The sequence below is a fragment of the Dreissena polymorpha genome, chromosome 16, assembly GCF_020536995.1.
Source record: "Dreissena polymorpha isolate Duluth1 chromosome 16, UMN_Dpol_1.0, whole genome shotgun sequence".
Taxonomy (NCBI): domain Eukaryota; kingdom Metazoa; phylum Mollusca; class Bivalvia; order Myida; family Dreissenidae; genus Dreissena; species Dreissena polymorpha.
Genome location: NC_068370.1, coordinates 16,260,701 through 16,282,692, shown reverse-complemented (window position 1 = coordinate 16,282,692; position 21,992 = coordinate 16,260,701). Strand labels below are relative to the sequence as shown.

General features: G+C 34.3%; 2 protein-coding genes across 2 annotated transcripts in view; one reads left to right on the top strand and one right to left on the bottom strand.

The window, feature by feature from the left end:
• Window positions 1–429: 429 nt before the first annotated feature.
• LOC127862694 (RNA 3'-terminal phosphate cyclase-like) lies at window positions 430–15,691 on the top strand. Its single transcript, XM_052401945.1, has 11 exons — window positions 430–628; window positions 3,336–3,436; window positions 4,201–4,344; window positions 6,748–6,871; window positions 8,678–8,736; window positions 9,255–9,396; window positions 9,905–10,023; window positions 10,461–10,519; window positions 11,997–12,091; window positions 13,384–13,488; window positions 13,916–15,691. The coding sequence occupies exons 1-11, from the start codon at window positions 467–469 to the stop codon at window positions 14,000–14,002; spliced, it is 1,197 nt and encodes a 398-aa protein (XP_052257905.1). The 5' UTR covers window positions 430–466; the 3' UTR covers window positions 14,003–15,691.
• The window catches only part of LOC127861685 (uncharacterized), a 45,295-nt gene continuing 38,986 nt past the window's right edge, over window positions 15,684–21,992 (bottom strand). Inside the window, exon 8 of the mRNA XM_052400372.1 lies at window positions 15,684–21,490. Coding sequence (XP_052256332.1) covers window positions 20,315–21,490 — 1,176 coding nt within the window. The 3' untranslated portion in view covers window positions 15,684–20,314. The remainder of the gene's footprint in view (window positions 21,491–21,992) is intronic.

The window sequence follows — 21,992 nt, the reverse complement described above, 5'->3', positions numbered from 1 at the left end:
AACGTCATTTAGGCGACACAATACAAGGCAAGACATTTAAACTTGGTGAACATGAAGAACTATAGATAATTTTATGATGTACAGTGTTTTAATTGATGCATATACAATCTTGGCCATACAAACAGGGAGGCGGAAAACTACAACGGCGAGGCATGGTCAGGGGTGATAACCCCAAAAAAGGGTTAGAGTAAGGGTTAGGGTTAGGGGTCGGGTTAGGGTTAGGGTTGGGTTTAGGCTAACCCAAAAACTAACCCGACCCCTAACACTAACCCTAACCCTAACCCTCTAATCCCCCCTCGCGCAATACCATACCATGCCTCGCCCGTTGTCGTTTTCCGCCTCCCATATAAACACGATCTTTGCATGCATATCTTTTAATAATGTTGGTGTGAAGCCTTTGATAAAAAAGCTAATCGATTAGTAACACTGACGAACCGGTTTAACATGCTTAATATGGGAATCAAGCATGAAATTGCACAACTTGGCAGCAAAATATTCAACAACTGCATTAGAACTAACCGGCAAGCTTTTGTTTCTGAATAAATTAATCTGTTCAGTCGTAAAAACAATGGCATCATATGGAGGAGGCGACACACCAATTGTTATTGATGGAAGCGAGCTTGAAGGGGTATTTTCTGATTTATCGTTTTTTGACATTTGAAAGAAATCCAGCAACTTCAGAACTTGAGCAAGAATATTTTTCATTTTCTTCTTCTGCTTTATTACTGTACAAGATCACTCTCTGGGAAATTGTCGTACAATAAACTTTGTACAATAACACGATATATAAATACAGTCAAGTTACCATTACCGGATCATTACCCATAGCGGATCACCTTGATGTTCAAGACTGCGTATCGCGATAAATAGTTGACATTTTTAGATGATATTTTGCACACAGCATCTTCAAGGCCTGTTCTTCAAAACACATTGATTGAGTCGTAATCAAAGCTACTCTTTGTCAAACATTTCGGTATGTTTTGCTGACATGTATATACGACTCTGTTGACTTCCGTCTCGTTTCCAAATCGAGGTTGAACATTATTCACAGCCACATGCTATACCTCAGTTGATAAGTAAGAAGTTAACACATTTATTTAAAGGCCATTTATTAGTATTTCTGCCTGCAAAAGTCTATATCAGTTTTGATTTGTGTCAAAGATTTTGCAACACCTTAAATGAAATGAATACTTAGGGCAACAACGGATCAAGCGTGATAATATGTGTATTGATAACATATTATATTAAAGTATATGCAAATGTTGATTCTTACAATAAATGATCTCAATCTTAATGTTTTATTTATGTTCCATGTTCAATATCGATGATTAGATATGATTCAAACAATTTTCATGGTTTATAAGATGCCCACATCTTTTTTTATCTTTTTAGGATTTTCAACAGATTATTCACACAAGAGCATCATGTGTAAAGTGTAGATACAAGATCACATATAGGAAACAAGTAATAACAAAAAAATGAATATAATTTATATGTAACTTGGCCTTTGTAAACAACACATTTGATGTTTCAACAGTTCAAATAGCGTGTTAGGTGTAGAGCTGTAACGATGCATCGAAAAACCGGTTCAACGCCGGCGATACGCTTTCGATACCAATACGGACTCGATTCGATTCACTCGATCCCGATTGATCCGCATTTTATACCTTACTTTCCAAATCCGTCGTCTAAACGTTCTTGTCATTTGTAATTTATCTTGTGCTTGGTCAATTGCCAATATGGCATCCAATGAATGAATGAATAACATGCTGAGCATTACATCAGCCGGTAAAATGGCTTCTTCAACCAAGCTGAAAGACGCACCTTCAAAATGAAAATCACAAGTATGGGAACATTTCGGCGTTCGCGAAGGTTCTGATGCAAAGGCAACTTGCAAAACATGTTTTGTTGACGTAAGTTACCCATATGGTTTGTTTACTAAACTGTGTGCATTCTGTTAAGAAGTCAACTAAAAGTTTTGTTATATACTTACATGTAGTTTTTTTCTTTTAAACACATGTGAAACATTGTGCATTTTATGTTACTTATTTTAGAATAACTAAACAAGAAGTTTTGTTCAATAAATGTGTTACTTATAAAACAATGTTGCGTTTTTAAATTTTATTTAAAAAATTACAAAATTACAAATTAAAAACACTTTAAATATGCAGAATAATAAGTTAATAACAAATACAAAACATATTAATTCATGCTCTGGACAAGCCAAACATGAAATAGTTTGCAAAATAAGCAGCAAATAATTTAATTTGAATTAAATCGAAAATAATCGAATCGGACCATTTGGTATCGAAATCGAATCGAATGATGGGTGAATCGTTACAGCTCTAGTTGTAGGTGCCCCCCTGAGTGTTTCAGTCATGTGATCCTTTATGGCTACAATTGATCCGGCGAAAAAAAGGTATCACAAATACATTTTGCCTGCGTTTAAAAATAAGACTATGTGCTGAATCAGTAAACAAATGTAATATTTAATCAAACTGGTGTAAAAGAAGTCTAAAAACATTTATTGCTTTTCACTAGAACAACTTAAGTACGCTACTGATCCTGTTAAGGTAACTTGACTGTGTATATATATATATATATATGTATATCCCCTATTCCTATAACTTCGTGCTGCCTTATAAGATCGTGTACTTTTTTATGACTAAACTTCTAACAACATTCGAACGCACGTGTCCAAAAACTGTTCACTTTTGTAACGCAAGAAATTCCATGGCCGATAAGACAATTACAATCATGAGGAAAAAACAATAAATATGATATAAATTGTCAATGTTTAAAATCTGCACATTTCCTTCACCAGACGGACGCGGCCATGTTTGTCAATGTTTTGATAGTAAAAGTTTGTAAGGATAGTTTGCCTTTCATCAGTAACAGTGTATAATTAAATATGGCAGATAAAATTAATAGATAAATTTATGGCTACTGATAGAGTATCTGATTGTAATAAAATGCATTGTTGCAGGGTTTAAACATAGCAATAAATTATTTCCCAGAAATTTTACAGCATGGTTTAAATTTGGGTTCTTGTCTTCATTTTGTTAAAGTGATTCAACATGAAAATACTAATTATGTAAAATGTAAATAAAAGTGATCTATTATTTATGTTTCATTGACCCACACAGAACAAGATAGCTCACATGCTACAGACACAATAAACGTAAACCTATGTGTACTATTTACAGAAAGTTAACAACTTAATTATTTCTGCTTTGCTGCTCATTTAAAACTAATGGTACTTTGTATCACCATATTAGTGTAAACATATATGCACATCAGCAATAACATGAATATTACAATTTACATGTGTCTAGGGAGGACAAATTCTCAGAAATGCTGTGGCCCTCTGTTGTCTGCAGCAGGAAAGTGTCAAGGTGGTGAAAATACGTGCTGGGAGGAGTCAACCAGGGCTGAGGTACTCATTCTAAACAAATTGCTTAGCAACTTGTCAAAAAAGCAGATATTCTTTTACAATTATTTATATTTATTGTCCCCTACCGGTTTCTACAAGTTTCACCGGAGGGGACTTAAGGTTTGCGCTCTGTGCGTCTGTCTGTGAGTCTGTCTGTCACACTTTTCTTGATCCTGCGGGAACTTTAAAAGTTCTTCATATTTTTTTATGAAACTTGAAACATGGGATTGGATAGCTGGCAATATGGACATTATACATGTCATTTCATTTTGTTCCTACATCAAAAATTCTGGTTGCTATGACAACAAATATATTAAATAAATCTGACAACGGTGGAGCTGGTAGAGGACATTTCTGATATTGCTTGGCAATAGTCTTGTTTATTCAGATATTTTGGACAGTTGTTAATAATACAAATGTTTAGAGAATATTTATGCATTGGAAAACCGAATACAATTCTAATTGCCTTTTGTTGTTGCATTGAAAATGTTATGCTTGTGAGTTTTGTTTCATTCTATTCGCATGTTCAGTACATGTGCATACCAGTGTTATAGTATTTAAATGATAGCAGAGGGTCTGTAGTTTTCAATTACTGAAATTCAAAGAAAAAGATACTTTTATATAATGCTTATTGACTTTTTTATATCAATGTCATCATTATTATTCATTTATATCTAAATCAAGTAAAAAGAGAGCTTTATGTATTTTTGTTAACTCTAGATTACATGTATAGTGACTAAGTCCATGTATGTTTCATGTGCATGTAGGTCACAGCATCTTACGGGTATTCAGCTGATATGTGACATATGTGGTGGCAAACTCACAGGAGGGAAAGTAGGCTCAACAGAAATAGTCTTTCAACCAAGCAAGGTCCGAGCCGGTAACTACCTCGCTGACACGCATACAGCAGGGTGAGTACTGAAACAATGGGATATAAGCCATATTTATCACAATTTATACAATAAGAATCTCTTGGACTTCATCATTTTCACATCATGGAATAATGACGACCCAGCATATTGACAAGATGGTGAAAAGAAAATACCAGAAGTTGTGCAATAAGTCCTGAGTCCAGTACATATAGAGGATAACAGGTTACTGCCTGATCTTTTTGTCATATATCAGGCAAGGCTAAGAATAATATAACGGCGTGGATTGCCAAGCCATTATTTTATTCGTGCCGAGTCTTATATATTACAAAAAGATCAGGCAGTAACCTATTTTTCTGTTTATCATACCTCTGCAACCCCGATTTTTGAAAAAAAAAATGAAAAAATTGCTAAAAAGCTGCAGTTTTAGCGGCGAGGATTGCCAAGCCGTTCTTTTATTTGTGCCGAGTCTTATATATTACAAAAAGATCAGGCAGTAACCTATTTTTCTGTTTATCATACCTCTGCAACCCCGATTTTTGGGGAAAAAAAATTGAAAAAATTGCTAAAAAGCTGCAGTTTTAGCGGGAAAGAATATGACTTTTCGTTTGATGTGTTAATAATGACATCATGAGCACGCGCGCTTAATATTTGTAAAAAAATGTTTTTTTTTGCTGTTTGTGTTGCATTTTGTATTTAAAATATATTACATCTTGCTATCAAATTGTTTGAATTGTTAAATCTGATTCAATTTTACTAAAAATGATTACTTTATAGTTGATTACGAGTAATATGACCATCCTCCACACGACTGATATAAGAACTTCCTGTTGACCATGATATAAAAAAAATATATCAGGCAACGTTATATCAGGCAGATATCAATGTGGTGGTATGATAAATAGAAGTTACAAGTCTTGGTGAGTTGTTAGTGTTATCTGAATTTGACACTTACCTGGCATTCTATTGATCATTTTAAAAAAAATAGAGTCCTTATCTTGTTAAAAAAAAATGACTGTAGTTACCAGAAAAACATAGTAAACATCAAATGATGTCATGTAAACAATCAAAATAACATCATTCTTCTATGCTTCACAGCTTTATGCTGGCAATGGCGCCAATAATAGTTTTAATATTTGGGGATTTGTTTTGACAATCCAGTGCCTGATGAAGGGATGAAATTATGTTTTTTCACCATAAATAGCGGGGCAGCATGTAAAAGTTAGTCAAATTAGCAAATCAATTTTGAAAGTTTTTGTCATTCACCAAAAGCCAAATATAAAAGATTTTCATTTATAGTGGGTCCTAGTACAGATTTTGTGGCACTATCACTATGGAAATTTTCACAATTAACCCTTTAAACTTGTCAATGAAATGTTTACATATTCATGGGTATATCTTTTGAGATTTAAGAATTCTGAATTCAATTTGGGAACTTTAATTAGTCATGGGATGAGTTCTATATGAGATAAGTAATTATGTGAATAAGATCCTGCAAAAGAATAATTGTTCAATTCATTATTGATGTAACCATACTGTTTTTATCTCGGGTGTTTACGGAGAAAACCTGAGGTATTGTTATAGCCAGCTCGTCGTCTGGCGTCCAGTGTCCGCCGTATGCCGTGCTATTCCTTAACATTGGTTCTAAAATCAAAGTGCTTCCATCTACAACTTTGAAACTTCATATGTAGATGCACCTTGATGAGTTCTACATGCCACACCCATTTTTGGGTCACTAGGTCAAAGGTCAAGGTCACTGTGACCTCTAAAAAAAAAACAGACAGCCTTTCATTGATTCAAAACTGCACCCGCAGCCGAGTGTTGGCACCCGTTATGTGGTGCTCTTGTTTTGATTTTCAGACACTCCCAGTGTTTACATTAAAAACTGTTTACTATGTGTATTATGATCATTAGATAAATGTAATTAAAAGGACCTTTTCACGTTTTGGTAAATTGACAAAAAATTTCAAAAGTGTTTCAGATTCGCAAATTTTCGTTGTAGTAATGATATTTGTGAAGAAACTATAATACTGAACATTTACAATGCTCTAAATCTCCATTAAAGGCATCTTTTTAGGATTTAAAAACCTAAAAATTATAAAGCGTTGCAACGCAAAGCGATTGAATAATTTGGAGAGTTCTGTTGTTGTCATAATCTTTTGTGACACAACGTTGATTGCTTATATAAAGTATAAAATACAGCACTCATTGAATGAGCACGAATGGCCGCGTGGTCTTACCATTAGACTTTTACTCCAGGGGTAAGTGGTTTGAGCCTAGTTGAGAGTTACTTTTTTTCTTTTTAAAAATTGTATTCTTGTTTTTTAGTGGAGCTTTTTAGATCCAAAGTTTATATTTATCAGTATAAAGCATTTAATGACAAACTTCAATACATGCCAAAATCTGCGAAAAGGTCCCTTGAAATGCTGTTTGTATTCCTTTCAGGAGTATATGTCTGTTAATGCAAGCAGCATTGCCGTGTTTCTTCATGGGTAACGGGCCTGGTACCATGTCACTGAGAGGTGGTACTAACGCTGATATGGCCCCACCGGTAGACTACACAGTTATGGTATGCCACTTTGAAAAGCTTCTCTCACCTTTTAAGGAATATGAAGTAGACCTTTGAAATCAGGGCTTTACTTTAAATTGAGATAAAAATTATTATTGGTTGATGTATGACTTTTGAATATTATAAATAAAACTTCAAAACGAAAAAAACTTAAAATGAATATCATTTTAATGGATATAACAACTTCAAACTCTTGATTTCTTTACTAAACAGCTCTTTTTACAAATATCTAGAAGTTGAACATGAACATCAATGCGGAATTTTTGTATTTGATACGGAAAAAAACAATACCTCTGCCATTGGAAATATGGCCAAAGAATGCCTATGCAATCAGCCCAAAACTTCCCTGTAGGCTGAGGAAAGGCTTTGTATTAGTCTCTTATTAGTGTTACTGCAGGAGACTTAAGGTTTATATCCGATCCGTTTGTGCGTCCATTTTGAAAACCAAAATCTGGATCCACGCCAACTAAAAAACGACATAAGCTGGGATGAGGAAACTTGGTATGAGGAAAGATTGCCGTATTGGGGAATATGCATGTTATTTCAGATTTAACTGTCCTTACTTCTGTCTTTATGTCCAAAAAATCTGAATCCTGTGATAACTGAAAAAACCATATAAGGAATAGTAATATTATTTTAGTTCTTGTATCAGACAAAAATTGTGGTGACTTTGGCTTCAGACATAAGAGAAAACTACAATATGCGTCCTTTGACAACTCAAAATGTACTTTACTAGGTTGATTGAACTAGGTAGATGTATGTGGATAAAGGGCTTTCTGGTGAATATACATTTAATTTCACTATTTTCATCATAACAGCAATATAGTTGCTATGTACACGGAAATCATTTAAAACTTAAGTGTGAATCCTGCCATAACTAAAAAGTATAAAAGCTAGGTTAACAAAACTTCTGGAGTGTGAATCCTGCCATAACTAAAAAGTATAAAAGCTAGGTTAACAAAACTTCTTGAGTGTGAATCCTGCCATAACTAAAAAGTATAAAAGCTAGGTTAACAAAACTTCTGGAGTTTGAATCCTGCCATAACTAAAAAGTATAAAAGCTAGGTTAACAAAACTTCTGGAGTGTGAATCCTGCCATAACTAAAAAGTATAAAAGCTAGTTTAACAAAACTTCTGGAGTGTGAATCCTGCCATAACTAAAAAGTATAAAAGCTAGGTTAACTAAACTTCTGGAGTGTGAATCCTGCCATAACTAAAAAGTATAAAAGCTAGGTTAACAAAACTTCTGGAGTGTGAAGCCTGCCATAACTAAAAAGTATAAAAGCTAGGTTAACAAAACTTCTGGAGTGTGAATCCTGCCATAACTAAAAAGTATAAAAGCTAGGTTAACAAAACTTCTGGAGTGTGAATCCTGCCATAACTAAAAAGTATAAAAGCTAGGTTAACAAAACTTCTGGAGTGTGAATCCTGCCATAACTAAAAAGTATAAAAGCTAGGTTTACAAAACTTCTGGAGTGTGAATCCTGCCATAACTAACAAGTATAAAAGCTAGGTTAACAAAACTTCTGGAGATCCTGTTCTTACTCAGACAGCATAAACAAAAACACAAACGTCATCTTGTTTCAAGGTTTATTTCCACGACATGGGTAAGGGACTTTTGTCTTTATATTTAAGTGCATTTACTGGCTTTAGTGGGAAAAAAGTATGTTGGATTTTATTATTTTTACTGGGGCAATTTTGCCTATAGGGGATTTCTTTTCATTTTGGGAATTTATTTTGGTGCTTGAATGCACTGTAAACAAGAAGTTGTTGTATAAGTTTGAAAACCTTTGTAATTTTTTCCAGGTATTCAAACCTATTGCAGAAAAGTTTGGCGTAAAGTTTGACTGTGAAATTGCAAGAAGGTAATTTTAAAATAATCTTCTTCAAAAATTGAATGTATTCAAATTAAGTGTAGTTTTTTTTTTCAAACGAGTTTATTTATTAAAAGAAATTGAATCCGTTTTATATTTTTGCATTGTTAAAATGTGAAATATATTTATGTACCAACAGTTGAAGCCCTTTTTTTATATTCTCAATATAACAGTAACAATTGTCTCGACATGTTGCCTACAAACAACTTATCAGTTTGAACTAAATGTATATGTATTTTATTTTATGTCTAAAAGCTGTTCATTTTATAAGCTTATCATGTCAACCTGTAATCATGACGTCTAGAGTTTTATCCCAGCTCAGTAAGCATTCTGAAAAATCTGTTGATATACACCTATCACGGGTCTTATCCAGGAAATGGAAACCATTGAATGGACTGCAGTGTCTTAGTAAGCTTAAAAGCTCTTGAAGCTATCAAGCTTTCAAGTTAAGGCTTTAACTAAGATAGAAGGCTAGCCAGAGATGCACAGTTTGCTATGTGGTATTTCAGGGGATATTACCCAAAGGGAGGTGGAGAGGTGTTTGTTACTGTGTACCCGGTCAAGCAGTTGTCCCCCGTGGTCATGTTGGAGCCCGGAAATGTCACACGTATATATGGGAGAGCTTTTGTGGCAGGGGTACTGCCTATCAGGGTGGGTGGACTTAGATTTTACGTTTTTGGTTTACATTGTTAAGAATTATACCTGTTTATATTAGTTTGAAAGTTTTAACTTTTCAAAATATATGTGAAACATATAATTTTGACAAGTCTTCTAAGATATTTGAGTACCAGTTAAGTCAAAACAACAGCAATAAAGGCAGAAAGTATGTTCTTAAAATTTAAAAAAAGAAAAATTACCTGCAAACGTGTTGAAAATGAATATGTTTGCGTTATATTTGTTTAAACCAACAAAGGACACTACTGTTACTTGCCATGCCTTTCAAACCTATGAATCAGCCACGAGATAGTACAGAGCTCTGGTTTCTCTAATGCCCTATTGAAACTAGAATTTTCTAAAGTGTTTAGATCTGCCACAAGATGATATTGAGGTGTTAATACCCTATCGAAACTATTAGTTTCTGAAGTATTTCACCTGCCGCAATATTATTCTGAGGAGTTAAATACTTCATTGAAGTTTCTGAGTTGTTTGTGTGACATAGATCTGCCATGAGATGGTACAGAGCTGTGAGAGGGCAGTAAGACAGGACTACCGGGATGTGCCAGTCAAGATAGACGTAGTCAAGGAGCAGAACTGTGTGGGCAACGCTTGTGGTATCATGTAGGTGCAATTATCCTACAGCAGTTAGGAGGGAGGAAATTAATCTGTTTCCAGAAACACATTCCACCATGTTTCGTTTTGTGACAGCAAGCATCTAATGTCGAAGTTACATACCATGAAAACTTGTTATGCCTAAAAAATTGATGGTCTACCATGTTGATGTCATTAAAAGGAAATATATCCAAAATTGCCTACTGGGGTGAATTGTGTCAGAATTTCCCTCGGCACAGTGTCATGAAACACAAGTTTATCTTAATATTTGAAAATAACTTGTTCTTTGTGAAGAAAAATAAAGGGAGTTTTCAAAACCTTTGGCTAAGAAATTGCAGTCGCTAGTTGGATTTTAAACCTATAAGATATTGAGAAGTTGTAGTCTTATTTACATGTAAAGTTATCTCAAATATAACATTATGCATACGGCCATTATGGTGTTTCAGCGTGTGTGCGGAAACTGACAAAGGCTGTATATTTGGTGCGTCCATGTTGGGTAAAAAAGGTGAGAGGTTCTAGCAGCAGAAATGTTTATTGAGATTATGTTAAGAAATCTTTAATTTCTTTTTGAGCCATATTCTGTGAAAACTGGGCTTATTGCGTGTGCATAAAGTGTCGTCCCAGATGAGACTTTGCAGACCACACTTGCTATCTCTTAAGACACAGAGAAGAGGCATTAGAGCTGCAACGATTCGATCCGATACATCGAAAATCGGTTTTAAATGCGTCGATTCGATTACGATACCAACCCTACCAAATTTGGTTCGATTCTTTAACATAAAGACATAGATACATAAAGCGCGCTGTACTCTGACTATTTGATACGGGAAGGTATAGGTTTTATCTTTACCTGTAATAACGACAGGCGCGATTGGTTATTTATTACTTTAGTCATCCAATCAATAAGCGCGTTATGGTCTACTTTCGGAAAAAGCGTCAAAATGGCTGAAAAAGTTGTTGCCGACAAATTTAAATTATCAGATGCGCCTAAGAAGCTAAAATCAAAAGTGTGGCAGTATTTTGGATTTCGGGATGGTAGCCCTTCCGATAAAGCTACGTGTAAACTGTGTTTCACATGTGGCGCACTCTAAATCCGGCTCAACCACTAATCTAATGCAACATGTCAAACACAGTCATAATGTTGATTTAGCAGGAGGTAGCGCCAGTGCAACAACTCAAGTCGCCAGCCTTATTATTTTTTATTCATTTATTATATTATTGTGTAGTTAACGCAATCTTCTAGTCAGAAGTTTATTGATGTTAATATTGAGTTCTTAATTTGCTATTCTTTTTTATGTGTTTTATTGACATAGTTTGTCAGAAAATTGGCAGTTTCTTGCTAGATGTTTCTTACAAATGTTAATTTAACCCACTTTTAACAGTTTAAAACACTGTTGAACCAACTAAACTATATCTTACTAACACACAAATGCCCAAGATATCTAGGTATGCAACACATTTAAACAGAAATGTTTATTTTGAGGCAGAAGAGTTAATATATGATAAAACTAGGTTGAAAGATGAATTGAATCAAAACAATCGGTATCGGACTGTCTGAAATCGAAATCGAATCGAGCTGTTGGTGAATCGTTGCAGCTCTAACAGGCATAAAATCCAGTTTTACCAGAACGAGATTTTTTTTAACATGTATAATTCAATTAGTATGTTTTGAGCTACATGCTGTAAATAATGCTTAGAAGATTTCACTGGCTTGCCCATACTTCTGGTTCTGTAGAGGGGTGGGGGCAGATGGGAGAACAGTTTGCTTGTAAAAACACTGGGCTCAAATGTTGCTTTTGTAGAAATAACTTAATGAGACCAATAATATATGAGCTTCAAGAATATTCAGGGCATGATGTTGTCATGGGCATGCAGTCCTTATTTAAATATCAATTCTGGAAGGGTTCAGGGGGGTTATAATTTTTGTGATTCTGCAAATGCCTTTTTATCATACAACTGGAAGGCTATTTCTCCTAATGCAGGTGTCCCAGCCCATGTGGTGGGAAAGGAGGTGGGGGAAATGTTGCTTAACCAGCTCTGTCACGGTGGGTGTGTTGACGACTACCTTCAGGATCAGGTAACCATGGTGATGGGAATACATTATAACTTATGTTGGGGCTCGAAAAAAAATATGTTTTAAAATGTCATGTTCCTCTCCATTGCAAGCACAAACAGCCATTTTGAAATATTTTATAATTCACTTTCATGTCTGTATTTAGCTCACCTGAGCACAAAGTTCGTCTAGTGTATTCTGTCGTTTAACACTTTAGAGGCCATATGCACATGTAGTGTCCAATTTTGATGAAACTTGATCAGAACATTTGTCTCAATGGCCGAGTTCAGCATTGGGGCAGTTTTTCTTTATATGGCTATATTAAAACCTTGTTAACACTCTAGTCTAGAAGTCTTTTTTATGCCCCCGGATCGAATGATCGGGGGCATATTGTTTTTAGCCTGCCTGTCTGCCTGCCTGTCCCAAAACTTTAACCTTGGTTTAAGTTTTGCGATAACTTTTGCAATATTGAAGATAGCAACTTGATATTTGGCATGCATGTGTATCTCATTAAGTTGCACATTTTTAGTGGTGAAAGGTCAAGTCATCCTTCAAGGTCAAAAGTAAAAAACAAAAATCCAAGAGAGGTAATAAGCTTTAAAAGGGAGATAATTTCTAAACCTGCTAAATGATGTATTGAAATTTTATTTCAAAGCGGCGCAATAGGGGGCATTGTGTTTCTGACAAACACATCTCTTGTTTTATCCAATGAAAGTTGGTCAGTAAGTTGGGTTTTAAATATATCTCAGCTGAATTTGAAAGTGGTAGCTCTCTGTTGAAAACCATGGCCACCAGGAGGCAGGGCAGCTTTCCTTATATGGACATAGTAAAGATTTGTTAACACTGTAGAAGTCTCATTTTGAGTGCAATGGTTATGAAAATTGGTAGGAACAAGGCCAAGTTTGAAAATGGTTCTGTTCTAATGAAAAACATGGCCACCATGGGGCTGGGCAAATTTCCATATATGGCTGTAGTAAAACCTTGTCAACACTCAAGTTTAACATAAATACTACTCTGGTGAGCAACCAAGGTCAACATGGCCCTCTTTTTTTTATTGTGGTTAATTTGTAATTTTTTTAAGGCTCGAGAATGTATTAAGATGATTTTGTGCATCAGCAATTGAGCCCTCTTTAAATAAATGGTTGTTTGGCCTTAGTCCAAGAGTTTAAGAGTATTTGTGTCTGTGACATATTTAGTTTTATTTATTTAAAAAAACTGTAAAAACTTAATTACAGTCTAAAATGTAAAATTGTGTATGTGAATTTTGGGCTCTATAGTTAATCATATTAAATATGATTTTATTTTAATATTTTCAGCTGATCATACTAATGGCCCTGGCCAGTGGGAAGTCTTCCATACGCTGTGGTCCAGTCACCCTGCACACTGAGACTGCTATACATGTGGCTACTCAGCTCACACAGGTACAAAACTACATGCAACATTTACTTTGTGAACACTTTATAGGCAACATTTTATTTTCCAATCTTAATGAAACTTTGCCTCTATGATGTTCAGGCGGAGTTTGCTTTGCCGGACAATTTTTGAATGAATTAACCCTTCATCAGCATAAAGATTTTTGTCAACAGTCATAAATATTCTAATGAGCACATTATTTACAGTACATATATAAATGATATTAATTAATCTCCAGTAAATTATGGATCATGGTGTACAAAAAATCTAGTGTTGGAGAGATCTTATTTATAGATAGGGAGCAAAGAGTGTAGGCCAAGAAGATTCGTACCTTATCCTCTTTGTCCTGAAGTTGTATATTTAGGACAAAAATGACAGCAATATTAATTTCAAAGCCATTGTCTTTTCTCCTTAAATTGTTCATTTTTATTCTAGGCCAAGTTCACTGTCAACAAGATCTCGGCTGGACAGACTGTGATAGAATGCGAGGGAATCAGACTGCAGAATAAGAACAATATATAGAAATCCATCAATAACCTTCAACTAAGTGATGTTGCCGCAATTAAAACGCAAATTTGTATTTTCTGACGTTTAACATTGCAGGCATAATGTTTCTTGTTTAAGCCCCCCTTTGTAGAAAGCTGCTTATAACAGTTTCGCCCTTTGTCTTGGGTCTTTACCTCTGCGCATAACTTTGTGTCTCAGCTATAACTCTGCCATTTATTGATGGTTTTTAAAATTACTTTTTACACATGTGAATTAACATAAGACAGCATGTGGTTTGTAACACCCTTCTTAAAGGTCAAGGTCACACTTAGAGGTCAAAGGTAAACTTCAGCCATGACACAGAAAATTCCTGTCTCAGCCATAACTTTGCAATACTTTTATGGATTTTACCACAAATAACCACCATCAGGAGATGACTTTTATGTAACAATTGTCTGCTTACCTCAAAGGTCAAGGTCTTACATACCGTATTTTACCATGTATAGCGCGCTACCATGTATAACGCGCATGCGATTTTTTAAAGCCAAAATGGAGACAAAAAAGAATTCAAGACCAAAAACCTGAAAAATTGGCCGAAAATGGCCGCCATTCTTATATTGCGCAATCATTTAATCTGAGTTTTTCGGGCGCTTAATTTTTTGTTTTAAAATAGGGAGCGTTTATACGATCAGGAGCATGGGTTGCAAAGCACTATATTTTCGACAATTTTTAAGATTATTCTCTCGAAAACACCGTTATGTCCTTATTGCCGCTGCGCATGTTTTTTCAAGACCCCTGCGCGTTAAATTCGAACCACTATTACGTATTCCTCACATTTGAACAGTGTAACATTTTCATTACCTGCCGCTCACAACATCGTATGACATCTTCTTCTGCAGACCCGCAACATCTCAATGTCCAATTTTACGCAAATCGTCCGTGGATCCCATTTTATTTTTCATCGACTTAAATATTTCCCCATTAAGAGATGCTCCCCAATAAATCCAGTTTGACCCGGTATTTCGCGCCTTCACTGCGTCTACCGGTATGAGTCAGAGGTTAAAATTTGCGGTGAAGTTGCTTCAAAATTATTATCTCTTCCAAACTGTTGCCTTATATTGATCGAATTTATAACAAATTGGCACAAATGTAAACCTTAGTAACTGGATCTGTTGCATGTAACATTGGTCTTCCTACCTCAGAGGTCAAGGTCACACTTAGAGGTCAAAAGTCCAATTGAACCATAAAACAGCATGGTTTTGACATTGTGGTGTCTTGAGACAAAAGTGTAATGTGGCGGAATCCATGCTCTATGCACACACATTTTGTTTTTACTAGTATTAGAAGGCATTTTAAATTATTTATTTTAAAATAAATATGTATTTCATATGTTACTGGTACATTTGTTTCCTTATTGACTTTTTGTTTATAGAATGCATCAATAATGTATGTTAACTTTTGCTAAAGGTTGTCTGTATACTCGCCAGATATCTAATATAAATAATAATTAACCCACTGACTGAATTGGTTGATGGTGTATAAAGTGCAATTAAATGGAGTTGTTAAGTGTTTGTTTGGATTCTTGGAAATGTTACCATTGTCACTTGTTGTGTGTTGTTTCCGATTGAGCTATTTAAGACAAAGTGCAATACAGCAATGCAATGTATGCTTTTTACAATTGTTATGTTGTATTTTGAGACAAATAAACAGACAATAGTAAATTGATTATCTTTTAATTGATTATTTTCAGAATTACTTATAGCTGATTACATCAAGTCACTAAATGCAGAAACAATATCTTATATCTAGAGATGTTATTATATACACAGTATATATAATCCTTACAATATTTTGCTAAATCAATTGTGATAAGAATCTCTTAGTTTTACTTTGTCTCAGACTCTGAAACAATTTCCAATGTATTGTGGGAATAAGAAATGATGGAGCAAACTCATTAATAAAATTTACAATCAGCATTGTATTAATATTGAACTGTGCTGTAATGAAAACTTCACTGGAAGGAAAACAACAGCAAATCAATAAATTTTCAATATCATAATGGAGAAGTGCAGATGTAAGGTAATCTCCTGTTCACATCTAAAGATATAAGCTGTAATGTCCTACGACAGAGATGGCAGTGTATTGGTTTGCTATGAATTTAATGAATTATATCTCTAAATTCTTCAAGAATGAATATAATTTTGTTCACATGTGGTCATCTGCCTTACAATGCATGTTAAATAGACCCATTCACAGATGGAATATTAACAAATTTGTTCATCACTGATTCTAAAAATCTGCTTGTACAAATGTATGTGTTTAATGCATAATAATTTAAAATTTGATATAAAGATATTAAACATTTAAGTGTCCGAGAACAAAACTTGATTTTAATGAAAGCATCAACAACACATGTCAACTTTAAGTTTACCCATAGGTGAGACACTACACTTAACAATATATGTACAAATAATACAAAAGTCTTATTTCGGAATGGGCTAGTTTTGCAAAAAAAGCTAATCTGTGGGTGACAGGTTTAAAATCATTTCAATATCACACCCCATTTTGACATTATTTGAATAAATTACTGGTGGATAAAATGGGCCAGTATTAATTGTTATATACATTTACATTGAATTTAGATGAGCTTTTAAAAAGTTTTTGACATCTTTAAACCCCAATTAAACATAAGCTATTTACATTATATATAAAATTTAATTTTAGCAATATTCAAGGCTGGCTTGTTTTCTGTACATGTACTTAAAAGTTCACATCCACTCGAGATATCAATGGAGGTGTGATAGTGAAACTCTTGTATCTGCTCAATGATTTTGTATCAACTACAATCGTTTCAGCTGGAAATTAAAAATTTACTAGAACTTTGATTGACTTACTTCTTATCTGAGCATTCCTGTGATGGTAAATAATGCCTTCCAACATCTGTTTTGGAAGAAATATTTGAATGGAAAGATGACAACTAACGCTGCATACATTGACAAACGCATGAATCCACATATTGAAGGCCATCACAAAAACTTGCAATGAGTACTTCATGCTCAGATGGTTTAAAAAAACAATAATATAAGAAAACGGTGGGTTCAAATCTTTTATCATCTAAGGAAGCTATATATATATATATATATAATTATCACAGCCAACAAGACAAGTCCCCTGCCTGGTTTTTACATTTAGTAATCAAGGTCAAGATTTTATTTTTCAATAATTTATGTAACCATGGCAACCACACTTGACAAAAAAAAGGAATAAGGTGGATAACTGTCAAATTGCACAAGACCCTCTGTGCACACATGGAGTTTCATCACCATTGCTAAAGTAATGTTTTAGGTAGCATGGTATCCGTATTTGAGTTTCCCCATTATTTCGGTAACCATAGCAACCACAATTTTGTTCTGAATAAAAAAACTTAAATAACATGGATATTCACCATATGGCTATCCATGCACACAAAATTGTGACAAAATTCATCAACCTTGCGCAAGTTCTTTGAGGTCACACCAGGATCCTGATTTTTAGATTCAAATCAGTTTTGCAGCCATAGCAACCACAATTTTGTAAGAGAAGAACTACAATAACATACATATTCCTCAATCAATATACTAATATAAAATAATAAGCGAAAGGAAAAAGTTGAACAAGAGTTCCGTGGTCGGAGATATATGCCCGCCAAACAGGGCTTTTAACTAGTGACCCCAATTTCAATAGGGGTCATCTACTGTCCAAGGCCAATGCACATGTGAAGTATCAAGCCAATCCGTCAATTGGTTGACAATGTACTGATCAGAAACAATTTTCAAACTTATTAAGACAGTGACCTTGACCTTTGACCTAGTGACCCCAATAGGGGGCATCTACTGTCCAAGGCGAATGCACATGTGAAGTATCAAGCCAATCGGTAAATTTGTTGACGAGTTATTGATCAGAAACTATACGTGACCTTTGACCTAGTGACCCAAATTTCAAAAGGGGTCAACTACTGTCCACGGCCAATGGGCATGGGAAGTATCAATCCGATCTGTCAATTAGTTGACAAGTTATTGATCAGAAAAAATCTTCACACTTATTGAGACAGTGACCTTGACCTAGTGACCCCAATAGGGGTCAGCTATTGTCCAAGGTCAATGCACATATGAAGTATCAAGCCAATGGGTAAATTCGTTGACGAGTTATTGATCGGAAACGATTAGACACTTATTTTGACAGTGACTTTTTACCTAGTGACCCTAATTTTAATAGGAAACGAACTGGTCTACCGACAGACCGACCCACATCAAGCAAAACAATATACCTCTTCTTCGAAGGGGGGCATAATTAAAAAAATGTCATAACAAGATTCAAACCCCGTACCTCTGGGATGATAAGCTTGTGTGCTACCACTGCGCCAGCAGGCTTTAGTGTTGTTGTTTTTATTACAAACACTATGTTAGTGCAAAACATTTTTCCAAAAAGAAAAAAAAACGTTTTGCAAAACTCTATATTTTACCAATTTCGGATGATTATTAAATATTAATGCATCAAGATTATTAAGCTTTTTGTCAGGAGCATTATTTCGCTTGTTTAAAGATTATATATAGATGCATATTAGATTCTATGACTATTATTTTTTAAATTGCCATTTTACCATACTGTGAAAAATTCCGTTTTAGTAGTTTTTGAGTTTGTTCAAGATTTCGATGTTAGTTTTCAGTACTTTTTTAGTTATCCCATAATACAGACTTTTTGAACAGACAGACCGGGGGCAAACCTATAGTCCACTCCAGAGGAACCCTTAGCGGCCTATTAATACATAAGCTAAAATATTGCATAAATCATCAATAACAATTCAAAACAGCAATATTAAATAAGGAATTCTACAATTACCCTCGAATTAATGTAAATCAATCATAATTTGCATGTATATGGCCTTTCATACAATACCATCATCCTGCCATAGTTTTATAAAAATTTAAATCTTAAAAGTGTCAAATACTTGGCTGAAGTCATGCAGTTATGGCACTAACATGTTTTTATTTTGCCCTTACTAATGATTCCTAATACACAAATACATGTTGTTACGGCTCTTGCAAATAAGTTATTTTCTATAAAGTTTAAAAACTTTGTTATTCAAAACAAATATTTAAACCCAAATAAACAGACAACCTCTGCTGATTTTAAGGGATTAACATTTTGTCCCATTCATATAAACATATATTAAAACAACACAATCAAAATGCTACTTTTTAAGTAAAATATGTTTTCAGTGGCAAAAATATATTGATTTACATGTATAGGAAAATATATTGATAAATAAAATCAGTTTGCTTAATTATGTTAAATAACTCTTTTAATATGACATACATGTATATTAAAATAAATAGATTACATCATGGCTCATTATCTCATCAAAATCTACATAAATAAGAATTTGAAAAACATGTGCATATTATTTTGCAGAAAAACTGATAAAGCCTCTAAATGTTGTACTATAAACATGATAAAATTCTAATCACTGACAGGTTATTCAGATGGTAGAATAACAGTGAACAAGCAATTATACAAACAAAACTTACTGTTTAGTCAAGTGCTTTGTGACAAGAAGAAAATTGAAAAGGTGGGCCTGGATAAAAATTTGTTTTTTCAATCAATTATTATTATAATACTTTAACAACTACATTATTGTATGGTTGACCAATGAAACATTTACAAAGTGCTCATTTATGGTATTGAACCACTGAAGCAATACAATTCAGAGTTCCCAATTGAGCTGCATCATGCAAAAATGGGTCTTATACTATATGATGCAACAGTAGCTCTAGAACAGTCTGTGCATGGGCACATTCTGGTAATGTGCTATGCTATCTGCTGATGAGACAAGGAAACCTTGCATGACTTAATACTGGACAGCGTAGCTCCTGGCCATACTGCATAGGCTGGTCAGAAGCTACACTGGCTCCATTTGGCATAAGACCCATTTTTGCATGACGTGGGTAAATTCATCAATTAGTTAAATACCCAGATATATAACAAGGCTTGTCAACTTCAGGACGACCAATCAAGTTTTTGTAAAGACTGCATGATACAAAACAACATTATTTACGATTTGACGATATAGAATATAAAAAACAATTGACAACGAAATACATGTTTTAAAAAATAATACAATTACATTAAAATATTTTTTAAGCATTTGCACTTGTCAATTTACACAAACAGTCATCATCTTGTTCCAATACCTCTCCTCCAAAATGTAAGTGTAATGATAAGACTACAGCCTGATGTTAGTAACTAGTGTTCTGTCACACTTAATCACCTTGAGTTAAAACATTAATACACTGTATAAAGTATTCCTTTCTACTTTTTCTTTTTCTTGGTGTTTGATTCAGTAACTTTCTTTGCAATACCAGGGCATTGTTTCTGTACTTTCTTGTCAGGTTTTTTCTTGCCATCTTTATTGGTCAATCCCACTGTCTCATTAAGTTTTTCTTTTGGTTTCGTTCCCGCATCTATGGGTTGGTTAGCTACATCATGCTCATTCTGCACAGATTTTCCATATGCTGCTCCATCATTACTTGAATTGCCAATATTAAAAATATTTAACAATTTGTTTGTTTTATCTTCATGTTCAACAACATCTCCTGAATTGGATTTTGAACATATTGCTATCTTGTCACTTTCATTTGTTTTAGGTGGTTCAGACTGAAATTCACTAAACAGGCTGTTCATTTTATCTTGATGTTCATCATCATTATCTTTTACGGCTTTAGCATTTGGTATATTCCTTGCTTCTGATTTCAATTCAGACACATTCAACAAAACGTTGGCTTTATCTTGATATTCAACATCAATCGTCTCATTCTCATCCCTAGATTCTTTTTTACGTATTTCAACTGTATTCTTTGATTTGGAATCGTTCTCTTCACTGGTACGTCCTAAAGCGTCATCTTTATCTGATGAAAACACATCTTGTTTCGGCTGTTCATGCTCCATGTTCCTATTTTCCTTTCTTTTGTTACTTGCACCAGCCTCTTCCATATCAAATCCGTCGTTCATTTTCATTTTTCCACTAGGTTCTTCTTTTTGAGCTTTAGCTCCACTGAGCTCTGGAAAATCGTCATCGTATGAGTTCTGCGTGAAACCTGATGAGGTTGAATGTTTTTCAGTACTTTGGGCTTTGTAATGTTTATTTCGAATTCCATTTCTATCCTTATGAACTAAAGGTCCAACACCGTTATTTAAGTCTTGAGCTGACTGCTGGTCACCTTTAGACTGTATAACCATGCTCTTATCACATGTATCATCAGAGCTACGACCATGCGCATCATGCTTCCCACTATTATTATGTACGGCTGATTCATTGCCGGTACTGGAGCAAGGTTCATAGACTTTATTTATTTCACCTGAATTATGGTAATTTGGATTATTGGTGGTTGCTCCACATTTACTTATATATTCAGTTTCACGCCACTGAGTTGGCTCCCATGAAACAAGTTCAGCACAATAAGCCTCTTTCAAGGTTTTCAAAAACACCTGAAAATTAATACTAGTATGTTAAATTGTAATGTGATACTTGCTGACCTTCATATAGACAACAAACAAATAAAACTGTCAAAAGCGAGACTATACGATTTTGTCAAGTAGTTATGAATTTATATGAAATGTGTAAAAAACTTATTATACATATATTTCAATATAAATTAAAATAAAAGTTAAGAAGAACATGTGTTGAAAAATGCGAAATAAGCCATATATTTAATTCTGAAATCGAAAATGTCTGTACAGTCAAATTCACCAGCATGTATATCATGCATGTACGATGTGAATCTAAATTTAGTTTTCATTTTAAATTTCTGCAACGATATCTATTCATACATCACTCCAACACTATCTCCGATCCTAATAAAAAGACGAATGCTTCGGTTATTGTAGAAAAATATGTACGAAATATCTTTGTCACAATCGGCTCGGGGCGCTATTTTGTCTTTGCTGCATTTTATGAAATTCATCTTCAATGTATAATTTGTCTTGCCTA